The sequence below is a fragment of the Chiloscyllium plagiosum genome, unplaced genomic scaffold (assembly GCF_037043375.1).
Source record: "Chiloscyllium plagiosum isolate Xiang-an unplaced genomic scaffold, Cpla_swu_hap1 HiC_scaffold_53X, whole genome shotgun sequence".
NCBI classification, from domain to species: domain Eukaryota; kingdom Metazoa; phylum Chordata; class Chondrichthyes; order Orectolobiformes; family Hemiscylliidae; genus Chiloscyllium; species Chiloscyllium plagiosum.
In genome coordinates this window covers 17,553,287-17,578,122 of record NW_028270191.1, presented here as the reverse complement: position 1 = coordinate 17,578,122, position 24,836 = coordinate 17,553,287, and the positions used below count along the sequence as shown (strand labels likewise).

The window sequence follows — 24,836 nt, the reverse complement described above, 5'->3', positions numbered from 1 at the left end:
ACAGTATTCGACAGGAACTTTCAAACGTTGATTGGGGGAGGCTATTCGCAGGTAAAGGGATGGTTGGGAAATGAGAGACGCTTAAAAATGAGATAATGAGAGTTCAGAGACAGTATGTACCTTTTAGGGTGAAGGGGCAAGGCTGGTAGGTATAGGGAATGCTGAATGACTAGAGAAATTGAGGCTCTGGCCAAGAATAAGAAGAAAGCATATGAATAGGGATCGAGTAAATCCCTAGAAGAGTATAAAGGCAGTAGGAGTATACTTAAGAAGGAAACCAGGGCAAAAAGGGGACATCAGATAGTTTTGGCAAATAGAGTTAAGGATAATCCAAAGAGATTCTCTAAGTACATTACGGGCAAAAGAATTATTAGGGAGAGAATAGGACCCCTTAAAAATCAAAGTGGCCATCTATGCGTGGAACCATGGGTGAGATACTAAACAAATATTTTGCATCAGTATTTATTGTGGAGAAGGACACAGAAGCTAGGGAACTTGGGGAAATAAATAATGATGTCTTGATTTTAGGCCTTATCAATGCAATGGTTCCAGCCCAGCCGCAGAAAGAAGGAAACTAAAAGAAGCACTCCCTCTTTACCACAAGTCGCACACTCTCAGGGACTTTTGTTTCCAGTCAGGATCTGCACGGGAACCTCTGAAGTTTTTTAGGAGCTACACTAGTAGAATTTTTTAGGGAATTTATGACTTTTCAAGGCAAGTAGGAACAAGTTCAGGTGGTTGCCATTGGCTTAATCGCTCACTCCTTGAGTAACTTTACCTCCTAGCTGGCTCATTGTTCTCTACTTCTCTCTCTCTACTAGAGGTTAGACTGATGCACGACTCGGGCTGAGGACCGGCCATTGGGAGGGGGGGAAACAGAGAGCAGTGACATTTGTGATCTCTGATAGTGTTGTAACAGTAACATAGCTGTAACATATACAACCTGCCTATGATCACAAATCATCCATCCTAGTCATTCCAGGATGGTTGGCAAACCTATATCAAATTGAGGTATTTAAGTTGCTTCAAGTAAGATGGACAGACAGAGAGAATCAGAGCCAGGCTGGTCAAGGGTGATGTTCAGAAGCACTTTTCCACAGAAAGAGTTGTGAAAATCTGGAAAATCCTCTCCCTGAAAAAGCTGGCTTAGGCTAGGGTCAATTGAAAATGTTAAAACTGAGATTTATAAATCTGTTATATAAGTGTTACTAAGGGATATGGAATCAAAATGGGTAACGGTCTCGCCATGAACTAGTGGTTCATGGGGCTGAGCGTCTTATTCGTGTTCATATTTACTTTAACTGTTATTGCTCCAAATTTAAACACTGCATACTTCACTTTATTCTAAATCTTTTCAGAAATCAGAACAGACATTTACATGCAAGTCTATCTTATAAATTTAAAACTATCTGAAGTTCACTTCAAAGTTCTGATTGCCTTTTCTATGTGGGAATGTTATTTTAAAGATTTTACTCACCAAGTAAATAGAAAGTGAGTTATAGAAGGGTTACATGGACACATATTGGGAGCAAAGTGTAATGTGTTATTTAGTTGCTGGCCATGAAGGTTGTGTTTTATTTGTATAAACTTGTATTGTATTTGCCAAGAAAGCTATCTGTCAAAAAATATCTCTAAAGACACCAAGGACTGAATTCCAGCTTCAAGGATTTTATGCCTAATATGGTGTGGATACAATTCTTATCAACTCAGTTCAAGTAGCTAAGATTTTCTACTTCAGTGTTTCTGCACATGAGGAATGCATATGAGGAAATTTTATCCCTTTCCCAGCTTGAGATTTTCTGTCCAAAACAAAATGAGTAGTTTGAAAAATCCAGACTGGATGTATAAAGTTTCCTGCCATGTATTCCTTGTGTTCATCAGGAGTGCTGATTGGAAAATGCCATTAATTGTAAGAATGCATCATATTTAGTGATATTTTATGTGTGAGGCATATGAATTTGCCTGCGTGTATTCTACAGGTACGCAAATAACTGCTGGTGAGTCAGTGTATCCTAATAATACATGGCAGAATGGTGACAAGATGTTTCCAGATGGAAGGCCCTTTCCAAGAATCGCAAAGAAGAAACGATCCAAATTTATCTTTGTATGGCAAACTCTAGGTAAATGAATGATTTAACTTGGCTTTTTAAGAATGAATTATCCAAGATCTCCATTTCTGTAAAATATGAGTCAGCAAGGAAGGTTGGGCATTTCGAATGAACTCTGCACATATATCGTGCAGTGAAACTGAGGTTAGATGATTTATTATAGGATTTTTAGTTGCTCACAAGGCTGATCTCCATTTAGCTACATAAGTGTTTTTTGATAAAGGCAACATGAAATAATGCATATTACACTAAAAAGGCAGATATTTTTCAAGGAATGAGTTGGGAATGATTAACAAGTATTCAAAATTCATAGAAAACAAGGCTGTTGAGGTGATTCAGTCTCCAGATACATACATCCCTCTAAAATAGATACAACTGCATGTGAAGTAATATATATAATTCTGGCACAATGGTTTCTGAAGATGTTCAGCTGCATCAGACAAAGTCTCATGGACTTTTAATAGACTAAGAAAAGAATACTTAAGCTTATACTTGTTGGAACTTTCTTTGTTAAGATCGAAAGAATGAACAGTTCAAGAACTTTGAAATTGATGATTGGGTAAATGATGTCTGGCATCTCAAGGAATTGGCATACTGATCTTTTTTTTTGAATTGTCATCAGGAAAGTACCAGCAGGTTGTGGATGGGCCATCATCTCTGGTGGTTATTGACACAACAGATGTCCCATTAGGTTCCTACACCATGGAGGTAACTGTATATCATTATCGTGGACGCCAGAAATTCATTCCAATTGGAAAAGCTAATTCACAGTTTACAATTATTGGTAAGAGGCTGGATTGGATACTGAAACCATTTGACAAAGTATGTGGTTTGGTTCTGTTTGGAAGTTGGCTTTTGAAAATTCAATAAAAACACATTCACTTTCAGCCACAGTAACCCATGTTTATATAGATATTTGGTCGGAAGTATTTAAAGGAGTATGTTGTACATTACAATACCAGTACAAATCCCTAAAAGGCAAAGGTTCTCTATGTAGTTAACTGACCATGGTTAACAAATGAACTAGGAGGCAAGGGCAATTAGAGTTGAGACTGTGGTGCTGCAAAAGCACAGCAGGTCAGGCAGCATCCGAGGATTCCTGATGAAGGGCTTTTGCCCAAAATGTCGATTCTCCTGCCCTCAGATGCTGCCTGACCTGCTGTGCTTTTCCATCACCACACTCTCGACTCTGATCTCCAGCATCTGCAGTCTCACTTTCTCCAAGGACAATTAGAGATCTAGAAGACCAAACTCCAAATCCATACCTTAAGGCATTCTCCAAAGTTTACATTGTCCTGCCTTGGAAATACATTGCCATTTGTTCATTGTCACTGGATTAACATCCTACAACACCTGACCTAATAGCATTTTGGTAATAACTTCATATATAACGAAAGTATTTAGGAATGCCCATAATCTCCTTCTCAACACCAACTAGGAATAAGCAATAAATTCTGACTTTTCCAATAAAGCCCTCCACCCCCAACTCCAACATTTAAAGAAGAGGGTAGGAAATCTATAAAAAAACAATGTGGATGCAGGGAACATAATGAGATACAAATATCAGGTTAAAACAACTTACAAGGGACATCAAAGCTAACAGCAAAAGTTATATAAGTATATTAAAATAAACAAAGGTAAAGGGGAATATGGGCCCTTTAAAGATAGCTGCAGGCAGTAAAAATAGGCAATAAAGAAATGGAAAGCACTTTGTATCTGACTGCACAGTAAAGATTAGATTAGATTACATTACAGTGTGGAAACAGGCCCTTTGGCCCAACATATCCACACCGACCCGCCGAAGTGCAACCCACCCATACCCCTATATTTACCCCTTACCTAACACTACGGGCAATTTAGCATGGCCAATTCACCTGACCTGCATTTCTTTGGACTGTGGGAGGAAACCGGAGCACCCGGAGGAAACCCACGCAGACACGGGGAGAATGTGCAAACTCCACACAGTCAGTCGCCTGAGGCGGGAATTGAACCCGGGTCTCAGGCGCTGTGAGGCAGCAGTGCTAACCACTGTGCCACCGTGCCGCCCACAAAGGACGACAACAAAATACCAGCAGTATAAGGGATCCTAGTCAAGAGAATGAGTCTGGTGGATTGAATGTAAGTTTTAAAATGGGAATGAAGAAAATAATGAGATAGGTAAATCTCCAGTCCCTATTTGTTTTGATCTGATAGATTAAAACAAAGAAAATTGTAATGGTTACTTATAATTTTCTAATGTGCACTTTGTTCAGGAATCGTGCTTTTAGGACTGGAAAATAACGAATGAGGCTGCATCACTTAGAGGGAGCAAGAAACCAAGTAACTTTAGACCTGTCAGTTGTAGGGAACTTACTGGAATCTATTACTAGAGACAGAGTGGTTAAGCATTTGGATGAGTGTGAACTGATCAAAGAGAGTCAGTATGAATTTGTGAAGGAAAAGCAGAATATTGCAGATGGTGGAAATCAGAAATAAAAATAGAAAATGCTGGAAAAGACCTATCCGTTTAGGCAGCACTTGTGTAGACAGAGAAACAAGAGCTAACATTTCAGGTCAGTAACCTTTTAGCAGAAAGAAAAGAACTTGGAGATGTAATAGGTTTTGAACAACAGGTGTGTGGGAAAAGCACAAAAGGAAGGTCGGTGATAGGGTGGAAGACAGGAGAGATTGAATGATAGAACTGATAGTCCTAATGGAAGTGGAGGCGGGACAAAAAAAATTCAAAAGAAACAAAATGGGGACAATGAAATTGTTGAGCTCAACTTTGTGTGTAATGTCCTTAGTCGAAAGGTGAGGTGCTGGTGCAGTTCCTTGAGCTCACGTTGATCCTCACTGGAACAGTGCAGCAGGCCAAAGTCAGAGACGTGAGTGTGAGAGCAAGGTGGAAAATTAAACCAACAGGCCACCAGAAACTTGGGAATCATGCTTGTGAACAAATGGAGGTGTTCTGTAAGTCTTTCACCCAATTTTAAATTTGGTCTAGTCTATGTCGAGGAGACCAACTTGGAAGCAGCATCACTCATTTTGATCCCTGGCCAACTGCACTGTTCCAGGGAGGCTCAACATGAGTTTGAGGAACAGGATGAATATATCCCAAATAGGCATTTTACAACCTCCTTGTGGCAACAATTTCAGACTGTAAATACTTGTTCCTACAAAACAGGGATATTTTGTTTCCATTTCTCAGTTCATTTTGTTTCCTTTCAGATAGCTCAGGTAGGGGAATGATATGGATGTTTCTTCTATGAACATATGGAAGTCATTAATAAATGAATCAATAAATGCACACAGAATTGTTAGTAACTTTGTAATATATCAGCAATTGGCTGCAAGTTAGGAGGAGGCAGAATATGCATTAAAGGGAATTAGTGTGATGTGATGTTTCCCCACTGATCTGTAGTGTCGCCTCAGGTTTTCATCATACTTAATGACTTGCAGATTCAACCAAACAAAGCCCTGGGTGAAAGGTTTGAGGACGGACCTTGAGTACAGAAGATTTTGGGGTGATCTAATTGAGGTCACTGAAACGAAAAAAGGGATCCGAAGGGCAGACACCGAGAAACAGGGGTTGGGGGTGGGGGAGGCTATGTTTATAATGCCAGATCATTTACAAGTTAAATCAGGATGCACTTTTCTTCAAACAAAGGTCAATTGAAACATGACCTTGTATGCAAGGGTTTTGACACTTTGTTCAGAATGGACAAAAGATTTCTTATATTACTGATAAGCTCACTGCAAATAACAATTGTGTATAATGCTGCTTACTCTCCTCTGACTGACAATTAATATTTGAGTTAATCAGTTAATTCAAACTAGGAATTTGATTAGAAAATAAAATTTCAGAAGCAAGAACAGCAGTATTAGAATGCAATTATTTACATAAATTTAAGAATTCAATTTCAGAACAATGAAACATTGCCAGCTGGTTTAAATCCTGTCTATGACATTACTCTTGTACCAATGTGACATAAGGTAATTTATAAATAAACTTGGCTATTCGTCGAGTATTTTACTCTGCTCCATAATCTAACTCAACTATGTTAAGAGCAGGTAATCATGAAACATACATATGCCCAAGACCCAACTTTAATCTTTAAACTGTTTCCTTTAAGAAACATGCAGTAGACAGTTCTGGTAGATTTGTAAATTGAACTCACTTGCAAACCAGTCATACAAGATGACTGCCATAACCCTATCAGCCTGTAGCATTCTGCCTCCTTTCAATTAATTTATGCCAACCACTTTATCTCTCTCTCCATCATCAATCTTGGACAAGGCTAATCAATGTCTAAAATCACCCTGAAGCTGAAACAAGTTTGTCCACCTAAACAGCTGCTTAGCATTATATGTCCATATCATTATTTATACCAATGGCCAGATTTTCAGTTTATCGAATTATACATGTTCCCTGCACAAGGCCTAAGCAACATTGTCCTTTATGAGTAATTCTGCAAACAAAGTGTGGAAAACTGTGGGTAATCAATTTACCATGCTGCTGGCTAATCCGGCAATGCTGCCAAAAACCTTGACTGCACTGGTAATCGAAAATCAGCTTTTATATTTCCACCAGGAGAGTAGACCAAATCCAGTTCCTAATTATATACTGGAACCCTCAGTATTAAGCCCCTTCTCAATGATAATGAGGATTCTTCATTAAGAATCTCCTTTCTTTAGGGTTCTGAGTATATGGCTTATATTTTACTCAGGGTAGGAGATGATGAAATAAATTTGAATAAATAAATGAAATATTCCCTTCCCTTCTTAAGTTATCCAGAGGTGAGAGTGTACAATTATGTTCCTAGCATTATAATTGTTCTTAGCATTTAGTAAAGTTTGAGTCAGTGTGACTTGTTTTAAATGTGCTTTTCATGTAAAATCTTTTAATGCAGTTCCTAAGATGAATCTGAGATATTATCAATGGAAACTAGATGTTCTTGCGGCTTTTTAAAACTAGTTGTTAGATAATAGTATTTATATTAGTGTTTTTTTTAACTTCAGCTTTGAATTCTGTACTAATTTGATTTTCTTTCTCCATGCAGATCAGATTCCATTCTCTGTTGAGATTTCTCAGATTAGTGATCTCAATGATGCTGACAACAGTTTCATACAGAACCGGGCTATTCTGTTTGGAATTAAACTCCATGACCCTAGCCTATATTTAAAAGATGCTGATATCAGCTTCTCTTGGGATTTTGGAGATGGAAGTGGTACCCTAATCTCCCGGGTCCCCACAGTGACGCACACGTACCTTTCAACAGGAGCATTCAAACCACAAGTATTCCTACAGGCTGCCATCCCATCAACTGTGTGTAGCACAGCCAACCCGACTATTGGGAATTCAACTCCAATGATCTCAACTATAACCTCTGACCCCTCATCACCTCTGTCTCTCATAGGATCTTCTGTTGTGACCTCTGATCTGATTGTATCCTCAGTAACTAGTGAGCCTACTACACAGGAGGTTGCTACAGGTAGGAGCAATCCAGGGTAATAAACAGTAGGACCAAACTGACATGGTTCATAGTTCACTCTTAGCTGCAAAAAGTAAACATGAAAACTGAGTAAAGGAAACAGTAATCTGGGTTTCTGTTATGTCAGTTCTGAAAGGCCCATATTCAAACTCTTCATGGGAAAAGTATGAATAAAAACTTGCATTTATATAGCACCCTCAATGTCTTAAAACTTCCTAAGGCACTTCATATTAGTGTTATCAAACAAGTTGATGCCAAGCCACTGGGAAAACAACTAAACAGTTGGTCAAAGGTTTCAAAGAGCAGCTTGCAGGAAATAAGGGGTTAAGAGAGGTTGGGGGGAAGAATTTCACTGCTAAGGAGTAAATCACGATCATTAGTGAGGTGAAAATTGGGTATGCATAAGAGCACAGAGATCTTGAAGTCTTATAAGACTGGAAGAAATTATAGAGATAGGGTGGGATAAGACCCTGGATTTGAAAGCAAGGATAGGACTTTTAAAATTTTAGGTTTTACTGGACTGGCAGCCAATGTAAATAAACCAGCATGGGGTGATGAGTGAACAAGACTTAGCATGAGTTAAGATAGGGGCAACAGAGGTTTGAATTAACTCAAGTTTATGAAGGATTGCAGACTTGGCAGGAAAGCATTAGAAATAGTTGATTTTGGAGGTAACCATGATATGGATGAAAATTTCAGCAGCAGATGAGCTAAGGCTGGGGCAGACATGAGTAGTGTTATAGATGTAGAAGTAACAGGTGGTCTTGGTGATGGATTAGATATAGGGAATTTATCTTCTAGAATATTGAAGCATTAGCTTTATTTATCTCCAAAACTAGAAATACCACTAAGTGAGAAGGAATTTCTTCTCTCCAAGGGTCACTGGTCTTTGGAATTCTCTTTTCACATAGTGTGCTGGAGGTTGGGTCATTGAATGAGTTAGACAGATTTTTGATCAACGAGGGAATAAAGGGTTATGGAGGACAGGCAGGAAAGCAGAGTTAAGGCTACTATCAGATTATTCATGATCTTTTTGAATGGAGAAGCAACCTCAAGGGGCCAAATGGTTTACTCTTGTTCCTATTTAAATTGTTTGGAGGCACAATCAAAGTCATAAGGTCAAACTATTGTGCAACATGTTTGTGTAAGGGTGCAGTTTATTGTCTCAGCAACGGTGATCTGTTTCTGGGTTTTAAATATATATAGCTATCTTTTTTACTGGTTAAATATTGTAATGTGATGTAGCCAAACTCAGTCCTGTTCGAATCAAGCTATTTTTGTTGAGGTTCTCTCATTCACTGATACAGTAACCAACGTTTTTGATGGCAAGGAAAGCACTCTAGTAACATTATATCACAATGATTGCAAATAAAGTCTTTCAACCAGTGGAAGCACAATTTGAATGTGATTTGTCAAAATTTGTCTGCCTGTCTTTCTTTTCCTTCTCCTTCCAAATAAAAGTAAATGGACAGTTTTAGTTCACTGCACACTAGGTAGCTTGGTTAGGGAACTGGCCTGCTGAAATACGTTTAAATAACTAGTAATTTGAGGTAATTTCCAAACAACACATTGACTGAGAACACTAGCACAGCATTAATTTTGCTGGATGAGTAATTGAGAAGGCTGGATTTATGATCCAGAGACAGGAGTTCAGTTACCAAATCAGCAACTGGTGAACTTAAGTCCAGTCAATAAATAAACCCAGAATTAGAAAGCTAGTATTCACGATCGTGAAACTACTGGATTGTTGTGAAATCCATGTGGTTCACTGAAGTTCTTTAGGGAAAGAAATTTGCTGACCTCACCTGGCTTGACCAACATGTGACTCAGACCCACAGTAATGTGGTAATGTCCACTGTGATGGCTGAGCAAGCCACTCTGTTTGGAGCAATTATGGATGGATAATGAATGCCAGTCTTGCTAGTGATGCCCACATCCTGTGGATAAATAACAAAACGCTTGACTACTAAAGAAAGGCGTTATTTGATGTGAAAAACTCTATCTATACTAAATATGGATATTAAAAGCTTTATTTCTTCAATAATTTTCTGTCAATATTCGTACAACCTAGTTTTTTAAAAGGATTGAATTTAGAATATTAGCAAGTTAAGGTATGTTTATTGAATACTCAAGTTAAATTGAAATTCAAAATTTGCTTTCTACTACATCTGACAAATAATTTGGACTTTAGAACTATGTTTTAATCTTTTTCATAGGAAATACAGCTCCTCCTCAGCCACCAACAGTTGAACCTGTTGCTGTATCAACTCTACTGCCTGATTCCCCAGTACCGCCTTCTGAGCAGCAGACAATCATAATATTCCCCAGTTCTCCAGGAGATCCTATTCCAGTTCCTTCATCTACCATCAGTCCTGTAACCCTTGACTCTGATGATGCAATAAATGCAGCAATCACTGTCTCAGAACAAGCTATAAATGTAGCAACCCCTGTCTCTGATGAAGCTATAAATGCGGCAACCCCTGTCTCTGATGATGCAAGCAATGCAGCAACCCCTGTCTCTGGTGACGCAATAAATGCAGCAACCCCTGTCTTTGATGATGCAATTAATGCAGCAATCGCTGACTCAGAACAAGCTATAAATGCGGCAACCCCTGCCTCTGATGAAGCTATAAATGCGGCAACCCTTGTCTCCGATGATGCAATAAATGCAGCAACCTCTGTCTCTGATGACGCAATAAATGCAGCAATCGCTGACTCAGAACAAGCTATAAATGCGGCAACCCCTGTCACTGATGAAGCTATAAACTCAACAACCCCTCCCTCTGATGAAGACATAACTGCAGCAATCACGGTTTCAGACCAATCAACCAGTAAGTCTTACACTATTTTTGGAGATATTTAATTGCTTAGAAAACCTAAAATGCAAATTCTTGAGTAAATCTGAATCTCATGCTCCACTGAGCAATATTAACCAACTGATGTAAACCAATGTCATAAATTTGTTGAAATTATGTTTTTGTATAGTCCAATCATACTGTGTGATATGACTGGAAACTGGAAATTTGGAGATCTGAATTTACTGCAACTTAGGGTTTCTTTCTTAATCCATATTGAAAATACTTGCAGTATTGTTTTATACTCTTGAAATTCTCTGAAATCTTCAACAACATAATCACAACATGTAAATGCATGAAGGCAATTGCCATGTCATCAATTTACTAGCTGTGTTTTTTCATAATTGAATCTACAGCTCTATCTGCCACAATGCCGATTCCAGAGAGTGAGACAACTACGATGGACACAAATGAAGGACTGATAGTGGTGAAACGACAGGTTATTGAGGATCCAGCAGATAACTGCCTTATCTACCGCTATGGCACCTTCAGTACCACTGTCAATATTGTCCGTGAGTGAGATCAAGACATTCAAATAGATATCTCCACTAATAAGTAGATATTGCTTCAACCAAAATTAACTCCTAACAGCTTCCAAGACTGTTCAATGTTAAATTCTAAACAATGTGAAGTACCATATTACTTTGAAATGTACACAAATGGCTCAGGGAGGCATTCTCTTTCATGCTCCTTACGGGACAGCACCTAGACTCTGGTTACCTCCCATCAAACTGGCTACCATTGGGAGGGTGCAGAGCCACACCCATAATCAGTTGAAAGGTCAACTCTTTCTTTTTCCATTGATGTTGCCTGACCTGCTGAGCATTTCCAGCATTTACTGTTTTACTTCAGATTTCCAGTGAATTATATATTTTGCATTTGTCATACCCTTTTGTTGTCATGCTAATAGTGTTTTGGTGCACCACAGCACTTCGCCTTCAGACTACCTATGATTACCTGGCTTGTATTTGGAGAATTTCTGGTATAATGGTTAGTAATGACCATTGTTCAAAACAGTCTTCAATGTAAATTCCAAGCAAACTTTGACAGTTTTTGAAGCAATAAAACTTTGAACTTTGAAAAGAAACAAACAGCAATATCACTTTGCTATGTTATTTTTAAAACTGGCATTAAGTAACAGCTACAAAGCTTTTGCATTAAAATAAACAGTGCAATACATTCAATAAATCAAACTGTGATAAGTCAATTGTGTTTGTGCCCCCTGGATCCCACTTCAATATGCAATTGCATTGAAGGGTCAGATCAGCCTAAATGGTTGCAAAACAATAATAGAGCTAGCTTCAGGATAAGGCATTTCAAAAATTTGAGCAATAGGTGGCAGTAGTAACATGAGTAGTGGTCACCACTGATAGGGTGCTGTTGTCAAACCAAGAAGACGTTCTATCTATCACACAAATGAGTAATGTGGTCGATGTATTTCAGTGTTGGTGTGATGCTAGGTATGTAGAGCATATGTCCCAAAGATTGACAGATCATATCAAACAGCATGTCCCTCTCCACAACAGGCAAGATACTGATCAAACCCAACCAGCCTGCACTTGTAAAACTCACAACATAGTGTTCAACAATACCATTGGTAAATAAAGGTAATAATTTAAACTAAACTGTTTTTAAGAGGTTTATATTCCAGTGATTCTGTGATTGGATAACATTTACTAAACAATCCTGAATATTTAATAATTATACTGACAATTAATTTGAGATTGTCAGTCAGCCTGCAGTGTGGTACACTTCTACGTACTGGAAGATATGTCTATTAATATACAAGGTCCTGTACTTTGCAGACAGAAGACAGAAGTAACATGTGCACACATTGTGTTAAAGTACCTATTCGAGACGGCTCAGGGAATCCCTGATGGACTTGACCTATGGCCTCTCTTGGTTCGTCCCGCAGATCATACTCTGTGATAGTCTGGAATATAAACCTCTTAAAAACAGTTTAGTTTAAATTATTACCTTTATTTACCAATGGTATCTATGTTATTACACAATAACATAGATACCTACAAGCCAGGCTTGAGCTAAGGTTCTAAAACAATGAGCAGAGTAGTGGCTCTTGCCCCTAAGAGCTCGCTCAGGCTACTCCCCTTATTGCTGCAAACAAACTGGCTTTATACAGAAATTGGTATTAAAATTACAAAAACACCACATGTCCTTCATCAGATAAGCAGCAATAAAATGGCAAAAGTTTGCAGAGGAAGAGAAACGCATTGACAGGTGTGTGTACACTTGACTATTTAAGCTACATGCACATCAAAGTGGGAAACCTTGATCTAGCCAGGCCCAAATGGCTGATTGCTTTGGCGAGATAACCTTCCCTTTTAACAGTACATCATAACGAAGGATTAGTCTAAACTATGTGGAAAGGTCATGGGGCCACCTCGCTCAGCTAACATGTCCAGTATCATTGTCCTACAAAATGGCTTTTTCCTTTAAAAAATTCTTAGATTCCCAGAATGCAAATTAAATTCATAACATTCCCAAATCTCGAGCTCCAGGGGACAACACTCAAACATTTAATCCATCACAAGCCAGTGTTCACTCAAATCAGACAACAAAGAGTTAATCTTTCCACCAGCTTCTGTCCTGGTCTCTTCTCTCTCTCTGTGTGTCCTTTGAACCCTTCAGTCAGTGAATGCAATTTACAGAAGCATTTTTTTCTCTCTCGTTCTCACGTATGAACATCTTCCAACTTTCTTGCTATGTCAGGTTCAGCCTTTGTGTTTTCCTAGCCTGTAAGGGTAGTGAGACATTCACTTCCCAGAACAGTCAAGATGAGGGAGCTGAGCTTCATAAATTCAAATCTGCTCAGTGTGGTATACATGAAAATGTATCAGTATTGTTCCATTACGTGCATATTCCACTCAGCTTATTAAATTACAAGTTCTTTTCCTATTGAGTATAAGTTTTGTTAAGAGTCTTTGATATAACCAAATGTTTAGTTATCCAACCTCCCACTGTGAAATATGCGCGCTTCCAGTCCCCGGCATGAGAAGGAAGTCCTGCCACACATTCCACAAGTGAACAAATGTTACCACCTTATTAACTCCGATCCATTGACACTAAGAACAGATGTCCCCAATTGTTCTGAACAAATGCACCCCCCCCTTCCCTTGTAGTCAGGCACTTTCCCATATTTCCTTAGCAGATGTGTACCATGTAAGGCTACAAGCTTTCTCAATTGCTCCTGTTTTTAAGAAAATAAGTGACAACCATTCTCTGGATCATTGCCTAGGTCAATGTTTTGGCCAATGACAGCCTGCATGGTTTAAATTTAAATAAATCTTGGTGGTTAACTGTCAACCATCACCTAACTTGTACATTGTCAATGGAAATACCTCTACCAATCACAATCCACTTGCCAACCAATCATCAAGCTTGTTATACAGCATAATATATCATTCCCCTTTACAATGGCATTCTTGATGAGTACAAATGAGCACAGGGCAAAAATAACTTCAAACAAATGTCTTTTTCATTCTTATTTTTTGTCCTACCAAATGAGTATTAACAGAACTTTCAATGGATTATGTCAATAAAGGCTTTGCATCAATGTTATAATCTCAAACTTATGTTTGTGCTATTTCCCTCGTTCTACTGCTGGTTTTACCAGGTGATCCTTACACTCAAATCTATCACTATAGCCAAGATTAATTGGATTTTTTACCCCTGTACTGTGAGACAAATCGTATCCCAGGGATCTTATTGGAAAAGATGCTGGGATAGGCTATTGCTGGCTTAATGGTTCGTTTTGTGTTTTCTTTCTTTCAGAGGGCATTGAAAGTGTGGAAATTGTGCAAATATCAAACGTGGTGCCAGGATCAGTGGCAGAGATGCAGCAAAATGCTGTGGATTTCACGGTGACTTGTCAGGGAAGGTATGGTATATGAGTTTTGATTTTAATTATTATTTAATATGAACTATTCGATCTGAGATGTAGCTTTACGTCAAGAGCAAGAAAGCAATTACAAGAAGGCAACAAATGAAAGATTTAAATGAAACATTTATGGACGGCACGGCGACTTAGTGGTTAGCACTGCTGCCTTACAGCGCCAGGCACTGGGGTTTGATTCCACCTTCGGGTGACTAAATGTGTGGAGTTTGCACATTCTCCCTGGGTCTGCATTGGTTTCCTCCAGGTGCTCTGGTCTCCTCCCACAGTCCAAAGATGTGCAGGTTAGGTGGATTGGCCATGCTAAATTGCCCATAGTGTGCAGAAATGTGCAGAATAAAGGGATTAGCCCTGGGAAATGCAGGGTTACAGAGATCGGGTAGGAGTTGGGTGTGGGTGGGATGCTCTTTGGAGGGTCAGTGTGGACTTAATGGGCCAAACAGCCTACTCTCACACAGCAGGAATTCTATGATTTTATGATTAAAGCCAACCTATTAATTGGCTCGGAGAAACAATTAACTTTAAATGTACTTCGCATTTGTCGTACCTTTTCCTTGTCACACTTGTGGTGTTACATCAAAGCACATCTTCAGACTACCTATAATTACTTGGCTTTCATGTGGAGAATTTTTTGATGTGATTGCGAGCAATGGCCATTGTCCAAAATACTTCTTCAATGTAGACTCTGAGCAAAATTTGACAGTTTTTGAAGCAATAAAACACTGCTTCTAATTGTAATTCTGTCACTACCCCAACTTGAAAAACCAGTAGTATGATTTTTGATATTTTAGAATTGGAATCCCTACGGTGTGGAAAAAGGCCCTTCCGCCCAACAAGTCCACACCAACCTTCTGAAGATTAACCCACCCAGACCCATTCCCCTATTACTCCACATTTACCCCTGACTAATGCACCTAACCTGCACATCCCTCAACACTATGGACAACTTAGCATGACCAATTCACCTAACCTGCACATCTTTGGACTGTGGGAGGAAACTGGAGCACCCCCACACAGACACGGGGAGAATATGCAAACTCCACACAGACAGTTGCCTCAGGCTGGAATCAAACCCAGGTCCCTGGTGCTGTGAGGCAGCAGTGCTAACCACTGAGCCACCATGCCGCCTGAACAAATGTTAGCAAAATTTCCATTTTTGCATTTGGGCATATTGATGGATCCCAACAGCTTTTCTTCACACCTGCATCCTGACCAAGGATGTGTGTACAAAATTAAAAATCACAGAACACCAGGTTATAGTCCATTGTTCCGTTGTCTTTCCCTTAGGCATCTGTTGATGAAACTGCGGGTGTATCAGCTTTTGGCGAATACATTGTATAGGTGTTCTTCATCCTCTTTTTGCAGTTCTGGTGTACTGCAGTGTGTTATTTGGAAGCACACTAGCTTTCAGAGCTTTTATCAGGTGGTCAGCGACGCTCCGAAAGCTAGTGTGCTTCCAATTAAACCTGTTGGACTATAACCTGGTGTTCTGTGATTTTTAACTTTGTACACCCCAGTCCAACACCGGCATCTTCAAAGGATGTGTGTGGTATTGATGGGGAAAACTGATCCTGTCAAACTTTCCCAATCTAACTCTCAGCGGATCACTTGAGGTATTCTGACAGTTGTGTTTAATGTCTGTTCTTGTGGTGCCATTATATTATAGTGAAGCAACAGGTGCAGGAAAAGAAGGTACAATTTTAAATGCTGTAATTTGTTTTCCAGCTTCCCGAGTGAGATCTGCACTGTTGTCTTGGATGCAGACTGCATAAATCCTCAGCAAACTGATTGTAGTGAAGTACTGCCTGCTGATGAATGTCAGCTTATCCTTCGCCAATTTTTCAACTCCTCTGGAACTTATTGCGTAAATGTCTCGATGACAAATGCAGTCAGCTTGGCTGTTGCTAGTGCCCGTGTTGATGTGAACCCAAGTAAGTCCATCCAAAATGAGTGAATATAATGAAACCCCTGGGGGACATGGGAATAGCTGATGCAGTCTACCTTGAACATGATTATTTAGGATGCATCTTTTATCGCTCCAGTGCATGAATGATCAAAATAGCAATATGAGAACTTACTGGGTTTGTACTATTAAAACCATGAAGTGAAGACCAGTTGTAGTTATCAAGTGAAGTGGGATCAGAGGCCAGGGCAATAACTAAACCAGACTGCACAAATGTGAGTTGCACTGTGATTTCATTGCATTTCACACCGTTGAAATTGAGAAATTAGTCACTACAGGTCTACATGCTCCAATCATATGGTTACACATTTTATGTACCTTTCTTCGACTCCGGGAATTTGTGTTGCAGACGTTTCATCCCCTGTCTAGGTGACATCCTCAGTGCTCAGGAGCCTCCTGTGAAGCGCTTCTGTGATCTTTCCTCCAGCATTTGTAGTGCTTTGAATCTGCTGCTTCCGGTTGTCAGTTCCAGCCGTCCGTTGCAGTGGTCGGTATATTGGGTCCAGATCGATGTGTTTATTGATTGAATCTGTGGATGAGTGCCATGCCTCCAGGAATTCCCTGGCTGTTCTCTGTTTGGCTTGTCCTATAATAGTAGTGTTGTTCCAGTCGAATTCATGTTGCTTGTCATCTGCGTGTGTGGCTACTAAGGATAGCTGGTTGTGTCGTTTCGTGGCTAGTTGGCGTTCATGGATACGGATCGTTAGCTGTCTTCCTGTTTGTTCGATGTAGTGTTTTGTGCAGTCCTTGCATGGGATTTTGTACACTACATTGGTTTTGCTGGGTGTCGGGTCCTTCGTTCTGGTGAGTTGTTGTCTGAGAGTGTCTGTTGGTTTATGTGCTGTTATGAGTCCTAGTGGTCGCAGTAGTCTGGCTGTCAGTTCGGAAATGCTCCTGATGTATGGTAGTGTGGCTAGTCCTTTGGGTTGCGGCATGTCCTCGTTCCGTTGTCTTTCCCTTAGGCATCTGTTGATGAAACTGCGGGGGTATCAGTTTTTGGCGAATACATTGTATAGGTGTTCTTCATCCTCTTTTTGCAGTTCTGGTGTACTGCAGTGTGTTGTGACCCTTTTGAATAGTGTCTTGATGCAACTTCTTTTGTGTGTGTTGGGGTGGTATTCGCCGTCATGCCAAATTTCCTCAGCTGCCTGAGGAAGAAGAGACGTTGTTGAGCCTTTGTAACCAGTGCGTCCACATGAAGAGTCCAAGAAAGCTTGTTGTGGATGACCACTCCCAGGAGCTTGACACTCTCCACTCGTTCCATCTCTGTGCTGTTAATGTGTAGGGGGGCATGAGTAACATCCCACCGAAAGTCAATAGTGAGTTCCTTGGTTTTGCTGGCATTGAGAGCTAGGTTGTTGTCAGTATACCATTTTTCCAGGTCTTTCACCTCCTGTCTGTAGTCTGTTTCGTCACCATCTGAGATTCGACCGACTATGGTGGTGTCATCAGCGAATTTGTAAATGGCATTAGTCCGGTATTTGGCGACGCAGTCATGGGTAGACAGTGAGTACAGTAAGGGACTGAGTACGCACCCTGGGGGGCTCCAGTGTTGAGTGTTAATGAGGATGAAATATTGTGCCCAGTCTTCACTGATTGTGGCCTGTGGGTGAGGAAACTGAGGATCCAGTTACAGAGAGTGTGGCGTGGTCCGAGATCGCTAAGTTTAGCAATCAGTCTCGAGGGGATAATAGTGTTGAAGACTGAACTGTAGTCAATGAGTAGGATCCTTACGTAGCTGTTCTTGGTGTCAAGATGTTTTAGAGAGGAGTGAAGTGCAAGTGATATGGCATCTGATGTGGATCTGTTGGTCTGATAGGCAAATTGGAGTGGGTCAAGTGTAGTGGGGAGGCTGGAATTGATTATTGCCATGACCAGCCTTTCAAAGCACTTCATGACCATCGAAGTTAGGGCCACTGGGCGGTTGTCATTGAGACAAGCTGCATGAGCTTTCTTAGGCACAGGGATGATGTTGACCCTCTTGAAACAGGCAGGGACAGTAGCCTACTGCAGGGAGAGGTTGCAGATGTCCGAGAAGACCTCTGTCAGTTGATCTGCACATGCTCTGAGTGCACGACCTGGTACTCCATCTGGTCCCATCGCTTTCCTTGGATTCACAGGAAGGAAAACTGATCTGACCTCTGATGCAGTGACTGTTGAGATAGGTTCATCAGGACTTGTCGGAATAGGTGTTACCTCTCCGCTGAAATTCTGCTCAAAGTGAGCATAGAAGGCGTTGAGACTATCTGGGAGGGATATGTTATCATCTGCTATCTTGCACTGTCTCTTTTTAGAACCTGTTATGTCATTCAGTCCTTGCCATGGTTGCCGGGTGTCTTTCTGGGTCTCTAGTTTGGATCGATATTGGTCCTTGGTTGTCTTAATGGTTCTGCGAAGGTCACACTTGGATTTCTTTTAATTGAGTGGGTCTCCTTTTCTGAAGGCCTCACTCCTGGTTTTTAGCAGGTTCTGTATGTCCTGATTCATCCAGGGTTTCCTGTTGGGGAACACCAGGATTGACTTCCTTGGTATACAGTCCTCCCCACACTTGCTGATGAAGTCTGTGACAGTGGTGGTGTACACGTCCAAGGTACCTGTGGACTGTTTGAACATGGCCCAATCAGCTGATTCTAGACAGCACCGGAGTTGATCCTCTGCCTCCTCTGACCAGCACTGGACCTGTATCCGTATTGAATTGCAGATTTCCACTGTAAACTCATATTTCCATGTTTATGATGGAAAACCAAATTACACTACTGCCAGTGGTGGTGCTGCAACATTTCCAGTGCAAGTGAGGTGCAATTACAAGATGACTATTTTACTTGGGTAGTTTCCATCAGAAATATGCAAATTAAAGTTCATAAATGAAACAATTGACTGTAAGTGCAGGCAGAGATAAGATTTTTGAAAATACTTTACAGATATTTGCTTATCCACCTTCCAAATCCACAGCCACTTCCATCAAGAAGGACAAAGATAGCAGATAAATGGGAACAATACCCTCTGTAAGTTCTCCTCCAGGCCCCTCGCCATCCTGACTTAGAAACATATCACTGTTCCTTCAACGTCACTGGGCCAAAATCCTGGAACTCCCTCCCTAACAGCATTGTGGGTCTGCCTACACCATAAGTACTGTAGGAATCCGTGAAGACTGCTCACCACCACTTACTTAAAGGCAATAGAGTCAATGAACACTAAATTCTGGCCAAGCCCAGCAGCACCCATATCCCAAGAAGAAACATTAACAAAACAATTGTTTCAGTTTTGCCTTTTTATTCCATCAAAATTCATGGTAAAGAATGTTCAGGTTTGATTTCTATGTGGCTTTTCATTTGTACTGAATATGTAATTTCATCTGATTTGAACAGATAGCTTGGAAAAGCAGAGCAAGTAGTTTTAACTTCATTCGGAATGCATCAAAACTTTATCAAATTAAGCCTTTGTGTGGAACATGCTTAAACTGACTGTAGCCAAATTGTTGGTCTATTTCACCTCACTGGTCACATTTTCAACATTCCATTTTTGTTTGAAGACTGTCATCAATGTTCTGTGCATTGATTAACTAAATTGCTGTAATTTTGAACGACTTAAAGAGACTTTTCTCTCAGTTGCAGATGGGACACCTAATACAACTGAAGCCTTGGTAATTGTTGGGATGTTGCTCATTGCAAGTACCATTGCAGTTGTAGCCATTACCTACAGGTTAGTGTATGTAATTATCACATTAAAAGAGAGGATCCAGTTCAGGGATGACTTGCTGTTTGGGAGGTATTTAGCTTTTCATATGGATTTCTGAACACAGAAACGCAGAGAGAGATCAGAGTCAATGTTTTGGGTCCAGTGAGTTCTGAAGAAGGGTCAAAACATTGACTCAGCTTTCTCTCCACAGATGCTGCCAGACCTGCTGTGTTTCTCCAGCAATTTCTGTTTTTATTTCTAACCTCTCCTCATAATTTAACCTCTGAGGTCCAGTTCTTGTAAGCCTACGTTGTACGCCCCCCAAGGCCAATCTATTCTTCCAATGGTGTGGCGCCCAGATCCGCTCACCGTACTCCAGGTGGGGTCTAACTAGGGTTTTGTATAACTGCAGCATAATTTCTGCATTCTTATACTCCAGTCCTCTAGATATAAGGATTGCTGATATGAAACATAACTGGTTGACATTCAAAATCTGGTATATTTTAATTTTCCTTGCGGGAGTGGGGATTATGCTAATCAAAATTCGGGGGCTTATTTTATGACCATTTCTGGGGACACGTTTCATCTAGAGAGGAAAATGAACAAATTAATTTGAATATCAACTTGAGTGCTGAACAGTCAGTATTTCACACTAAACCATTTTTTCTAGTTTTGAATTAAATTGTGTACAAATGTGTTAAGAGTTCTTAATCTAACTGTCAATTTTCTATTACTTTGGGGACGAGGTAGGATTTACACCCAGGTGCTGTTAAAGTTGTAGATTAGAGGAGGGAGATGCTTTCTCTTTAAAAAAACACTTTATTGATTTTCTTTTACTCAACAGGAAGTATAAGGAATATGCTCCCTTGCAGCAAAACCCTTCGAGGATTCACTCTGAGTGGATCCCGGACAGGGCTGCCGTGAACATTTTCCTAAGAAATATGTTCGGTCGTCAAAGGAGTAAAGTCAGTGAGAACAGCCCTTTGCTACATGGGTGTGTTGTCTGAGACACAGAACATGGATTATGAAAGTGGATTCATGTTACTAATAAAATGTAACCAACCCGAGTTGCAAGTGTGAACATTTTTTAAACGGGGGAAGGGAGATGATGTGAATTGATTCCTAACACAGTTTGAACTATCAAATAAATAAGATTTTAAGCTGCAAGGCTGCCTGACCCAGCAACGGGATACAACATTGCAACCCGTTGCTTGAATCTTGCTAGTGGCTTAATTGGAAACACTGTCAGAAAACTGCAGGTTCAAGAACTGTCTTAGAAAGTTAGATTAGATTACTTACAGTGTGGAAACAGGCCCTTCGGCCCAACAAGTCCACACCGACCCGCCGAAGCGCAACCCACCCATACCTCTACATTTACCCCTTACCTAACACTACGGGCAATTTAGTATGGCCAATTCACCTGACCTGCACATCTTTGGACTGTGGGAGGAAACCGGAGCACCCAGAGGACACCCACACAGACACAGGGCGAACGTGCAAACTCCACACAGTCAGTCGCCTGAGGCGGGAATTGAACCCGGGTCTCTGGCGCTGTGAGGCAGCAGTGCTAACCACTGTGCCACCGTGCCGCCCACTGTTGAGCACAGAAATCTGGCTGTCACTCAATATTTCCTCAAGCAATTGGGAATGTGCCATACAGGGACAAACTGGTCACAGACTAGTGAACCTTAATCTAAGATGCACAAATCTGTTGGCTATGCACCAATCATAAGGGACCGTGCAGAACAAGTTAATTAAGCAAAGTGAGCAGATGTTCGATGGAAGGTTGCTGACACTCCGGTGCAGTGTTGAAGAAGTGCTCCACTATTAGAGGTGCTGCCTTTCAGATGAGACCCTTTCTGCTCTCTCCGTTGGCCTAAAAAAAATCCCATGATACCATTTGAAGAGCAAGGAAGTTATCCTCTCTGTCTTGGGCCTTGATTTATCCCTTACTCAACATCACACAAACAGATTAGCTAGTCAATTACACAATGCTGTTTGTGGGAGTTTGCTGTGTGTAAATTAGCTACTCTGTTTTCTTTATTAACAGAGGGATTTCTCTTGAAAAATATTTAATTAGTGTTAAGTTTTCCAAGATATTTTGAGGTTGTGAATGGCACTATATAAATGCAAGTGTTCTTTGAATACAGTCTTCCTGTCCAAATGACATCGGGACAGAGAAAGAAACTAGAAGGATAACAGGCAAGCTGACTGCATTAAGCACTTCATGGAGAGAAGCGCAAAATCTAGGCTGTCATTTCAGTGCACTATTCTCGGAGGTGCTGTCTTTCAGATGAGATGTCAACCTGAGTATCTATTTACCCATTCAGGTTAATGTAAAAGATTCCATGGCAGTATTTGAACAGTGACCAATATTTATCCTGAACGAATAGAACAAACAGATTAACTGATCTCATCTCATGCTATAGTGGAGCTTGCTGTGCGCAAAATTGGTTGCTCTGTTTACCTATGAAACTGAGACTGCTTCAAAAGTAACTGACTGATTGTGAATCAAGTACCTTGAGACATCCTAAGCACATGAAAGGCGCTATATAAATGCTATTCTTTCTTTCTTTCTTATGATAGTGCAAGGAAATTATGGCATCCTTGCTGTATATCTGTATGCATTGGAAAGCTATAAAAGATCTTTTGCATTTGAAGGATCAAAAGTAAATAGTTGCCAATCACAATATTGCCTGCAAATAATAAACTAATTAGCATATATCAAGGAAGGCATAAGATACAGAAGTCATTGATTATTAATTAACAAACCAATGTGGTATGCAAAAACATTGATTCACCTGTGTGATTCTTAACAGAGTATCTCAATTTGCTTATCTGAGAAGGTGCAAAATGGTCTCCCTACAGTGCAATAGTGACCCTTTTTCAAAATACTTAATTGGCTACAAACCTCTTCGGGATTTCCAAATGTCATGCATAACACATTATTTGGCTTAGGATCCCTTTTTCCTGCCTCTTCAATCACAAAATGTGACATAGGAGCAAATGCATAACTTTTAGAAGAGAGAGATTTTAGCAATGACTGCAATTTAGATTTGGCAACTATACCAAATAAAGACTCAGAGCATATGGAAGTTACAGGAAAAGACCAGTCAATTTTGGGAAAATTCTGCCTCCTCCCAACCCAAGTCTATGGATGTGATTATGAAATTAAGATCAGCTGATGTATGGACAATTGGTCACTAAAGGTATATGTGTTCTAATCATATGTTTTCACATATGTCACACTTCTTCTGTACTTTTTTTCTATATCATCTAATGCAAATTTAAACTTCAGAAAGGGGATTGAGATTTGTGCAACTAAATGCCAAAAGGCAGTAATGTTTTTTTTACCTCCTCGCTGAGCTTCAATCTGAATGAGCTCATTTCCATAAATATCAAACACAGCATTACACAGAGATGATCAGTTTGAGACTCTTTAATGTAGTCAAAGATTTCTTAAGTTGAGAACTGTGATTCAAACCTTGTCTCCCTAAATGGTAAGCAAATGTAATTGTCACTTTAGTACTGAGATCATGCCTATTCATTAGCACAGAAGTAGGCTTGACTTTAATTATTCTTTCTGAATCAAAAGCTTGTCAGTCAAGAATGGGTTTTCTGAATTATGTTAAAGTAATGGCAATCTAGGCTTCCTTGCCAGCCCCAGAGATTAATATTGTTTCAATCAGGATGTGGGCATTGCTGACAAATCCAGTATTTATTGCCCACCGATAAATACCCTCGAGATTGTACTGGTGAGCTAACTTCACTGTAAATCACTGTAAACATAGCAGTTTGATACATCTTTTAGGCTAAGAATCAACCACATTTCTGAGGGTCTGGAATCACATATTGGCTTGGGCAAGTAAAGACAGCAGGTTTCCTTCCTTAAAGGACATTGATAAAGCAGATGGATTTTTACAACAATCTGGTTGTGACTTGATTTTAAATTCTATGTTTATTTAATTAATTGAATTCTAATTCCCCAGCTACCTTGTTGAAATTTGAATTCACATCACTGCATCAATAGTCCATCCTTCTGGATTCCTAGTTCCAATAACATAACAAGGATACTACCAAACCTTGTCGACTCATACATTGTGCAAGCAGGCCATTCATCCCATTGAGACCGTACCAACCCTCCAAAGAGTATCACACCAATGCAATATTAAAAGATTAAATTGTACTAACTCTCTGGACAATAATGTAATGTTAAAGGGTTAAACTGTGCTGTCTCTGTTTGGGGGGGACATTCATGCAGAAATACGGATAACTCCAATTTCATTTAGACAGTCATTTGCCACTACTCTCCTGCTATTATCAAATTAAACTTTCATTCAGTCCCTTCCATTCAGAAATGCTTTCATAGCCATCTCCCAAAGCTAGGACATATGACACCTACATTGTCTTGGGGAAATCATTGAATCGGGAAATCATTTGCATAACAATTCCCCAGGATAAGGACATTTACATTTACATTATCTCCGAGGATGACCTCATCCTACCATTGTACCTGGGTAATATGTGATTATTGGGGGGGGGGTGAGCATTACCAACTGACCTGTATAAAGGGAATGTATTTCCTTTGTTCAGGGCCTCACTTTGACCCAACTTTGCATGCCTGTGAAGAGGGTCAAAGGGGGTCACCTAGCTTGTACAGGCTTTAATAAACTTTAACTGTTTGCAGAAGTTGGTGTGTGCGAATTGCATCTTGTGTGTGAAACCTCAAGAAAAGAACCTAATACCAAGACCCAGCCCCCTGCATTTTCCATGACTAATCAATCTAGTCCACACATCCCTGGACACTACGGGCAACTTAGCATGGCCAATCCATCTAACCTGCACATC

General features: G+C 40.1%; 1 protein-coding gene across 2 annotated transcripts in view; it reads left to right on the top strand.

Moving 5' to 3' along the window:
* The window catches only part of pmela (premelanosome protein a), a 34,211-nt gene extending 13,156 nt beyond the window's left edge, over positions 1-21,055 (top strand). The window contains exons 4-12 of one of the 2 annotated variants that reach the window (XM_087985444.1): positions 1,980-2,120; positions 2,731-2,892; positions 7,148-7,579; positions 9,796-10,410; positions 10,791-10,946; positions 14,227-14,332; positions 16,073-16,278; positions 19,925-20,012; positions 20,833-21,055. In XM_087985444.1, coding sequence (XP_087841570.1) covers positions 1,980-2,120; positions 2,731-2,892; positions 7,148-7,579; positions 9,796-10,410; positions 10,791-10,946; positions 14,227-14,332; positions 16,073-16,278; positions 19,925-20,012; positions 20,833-20,995 — 2,069 coding nt within the window. In that variant the 3' untranslated portion in view covers positions 20,996-21,055. Of the gene's footprint in view, positions 1-1,979; positions 2,121-2,730; positions 2,893-7,147; positions 7,580-9,795; positions 10,411-10,790; positions 10,947-14,226; positions 14,333-16,072; positions 16,279-19,918; positions 20,013-20,832 lie in introns of both variants that reach the window. The other variant, XM_043681879.2, reaches the window with a different exon arrangement.
* Positions 21,056-24,836: the final 3,781 nt, after the last annotated feature.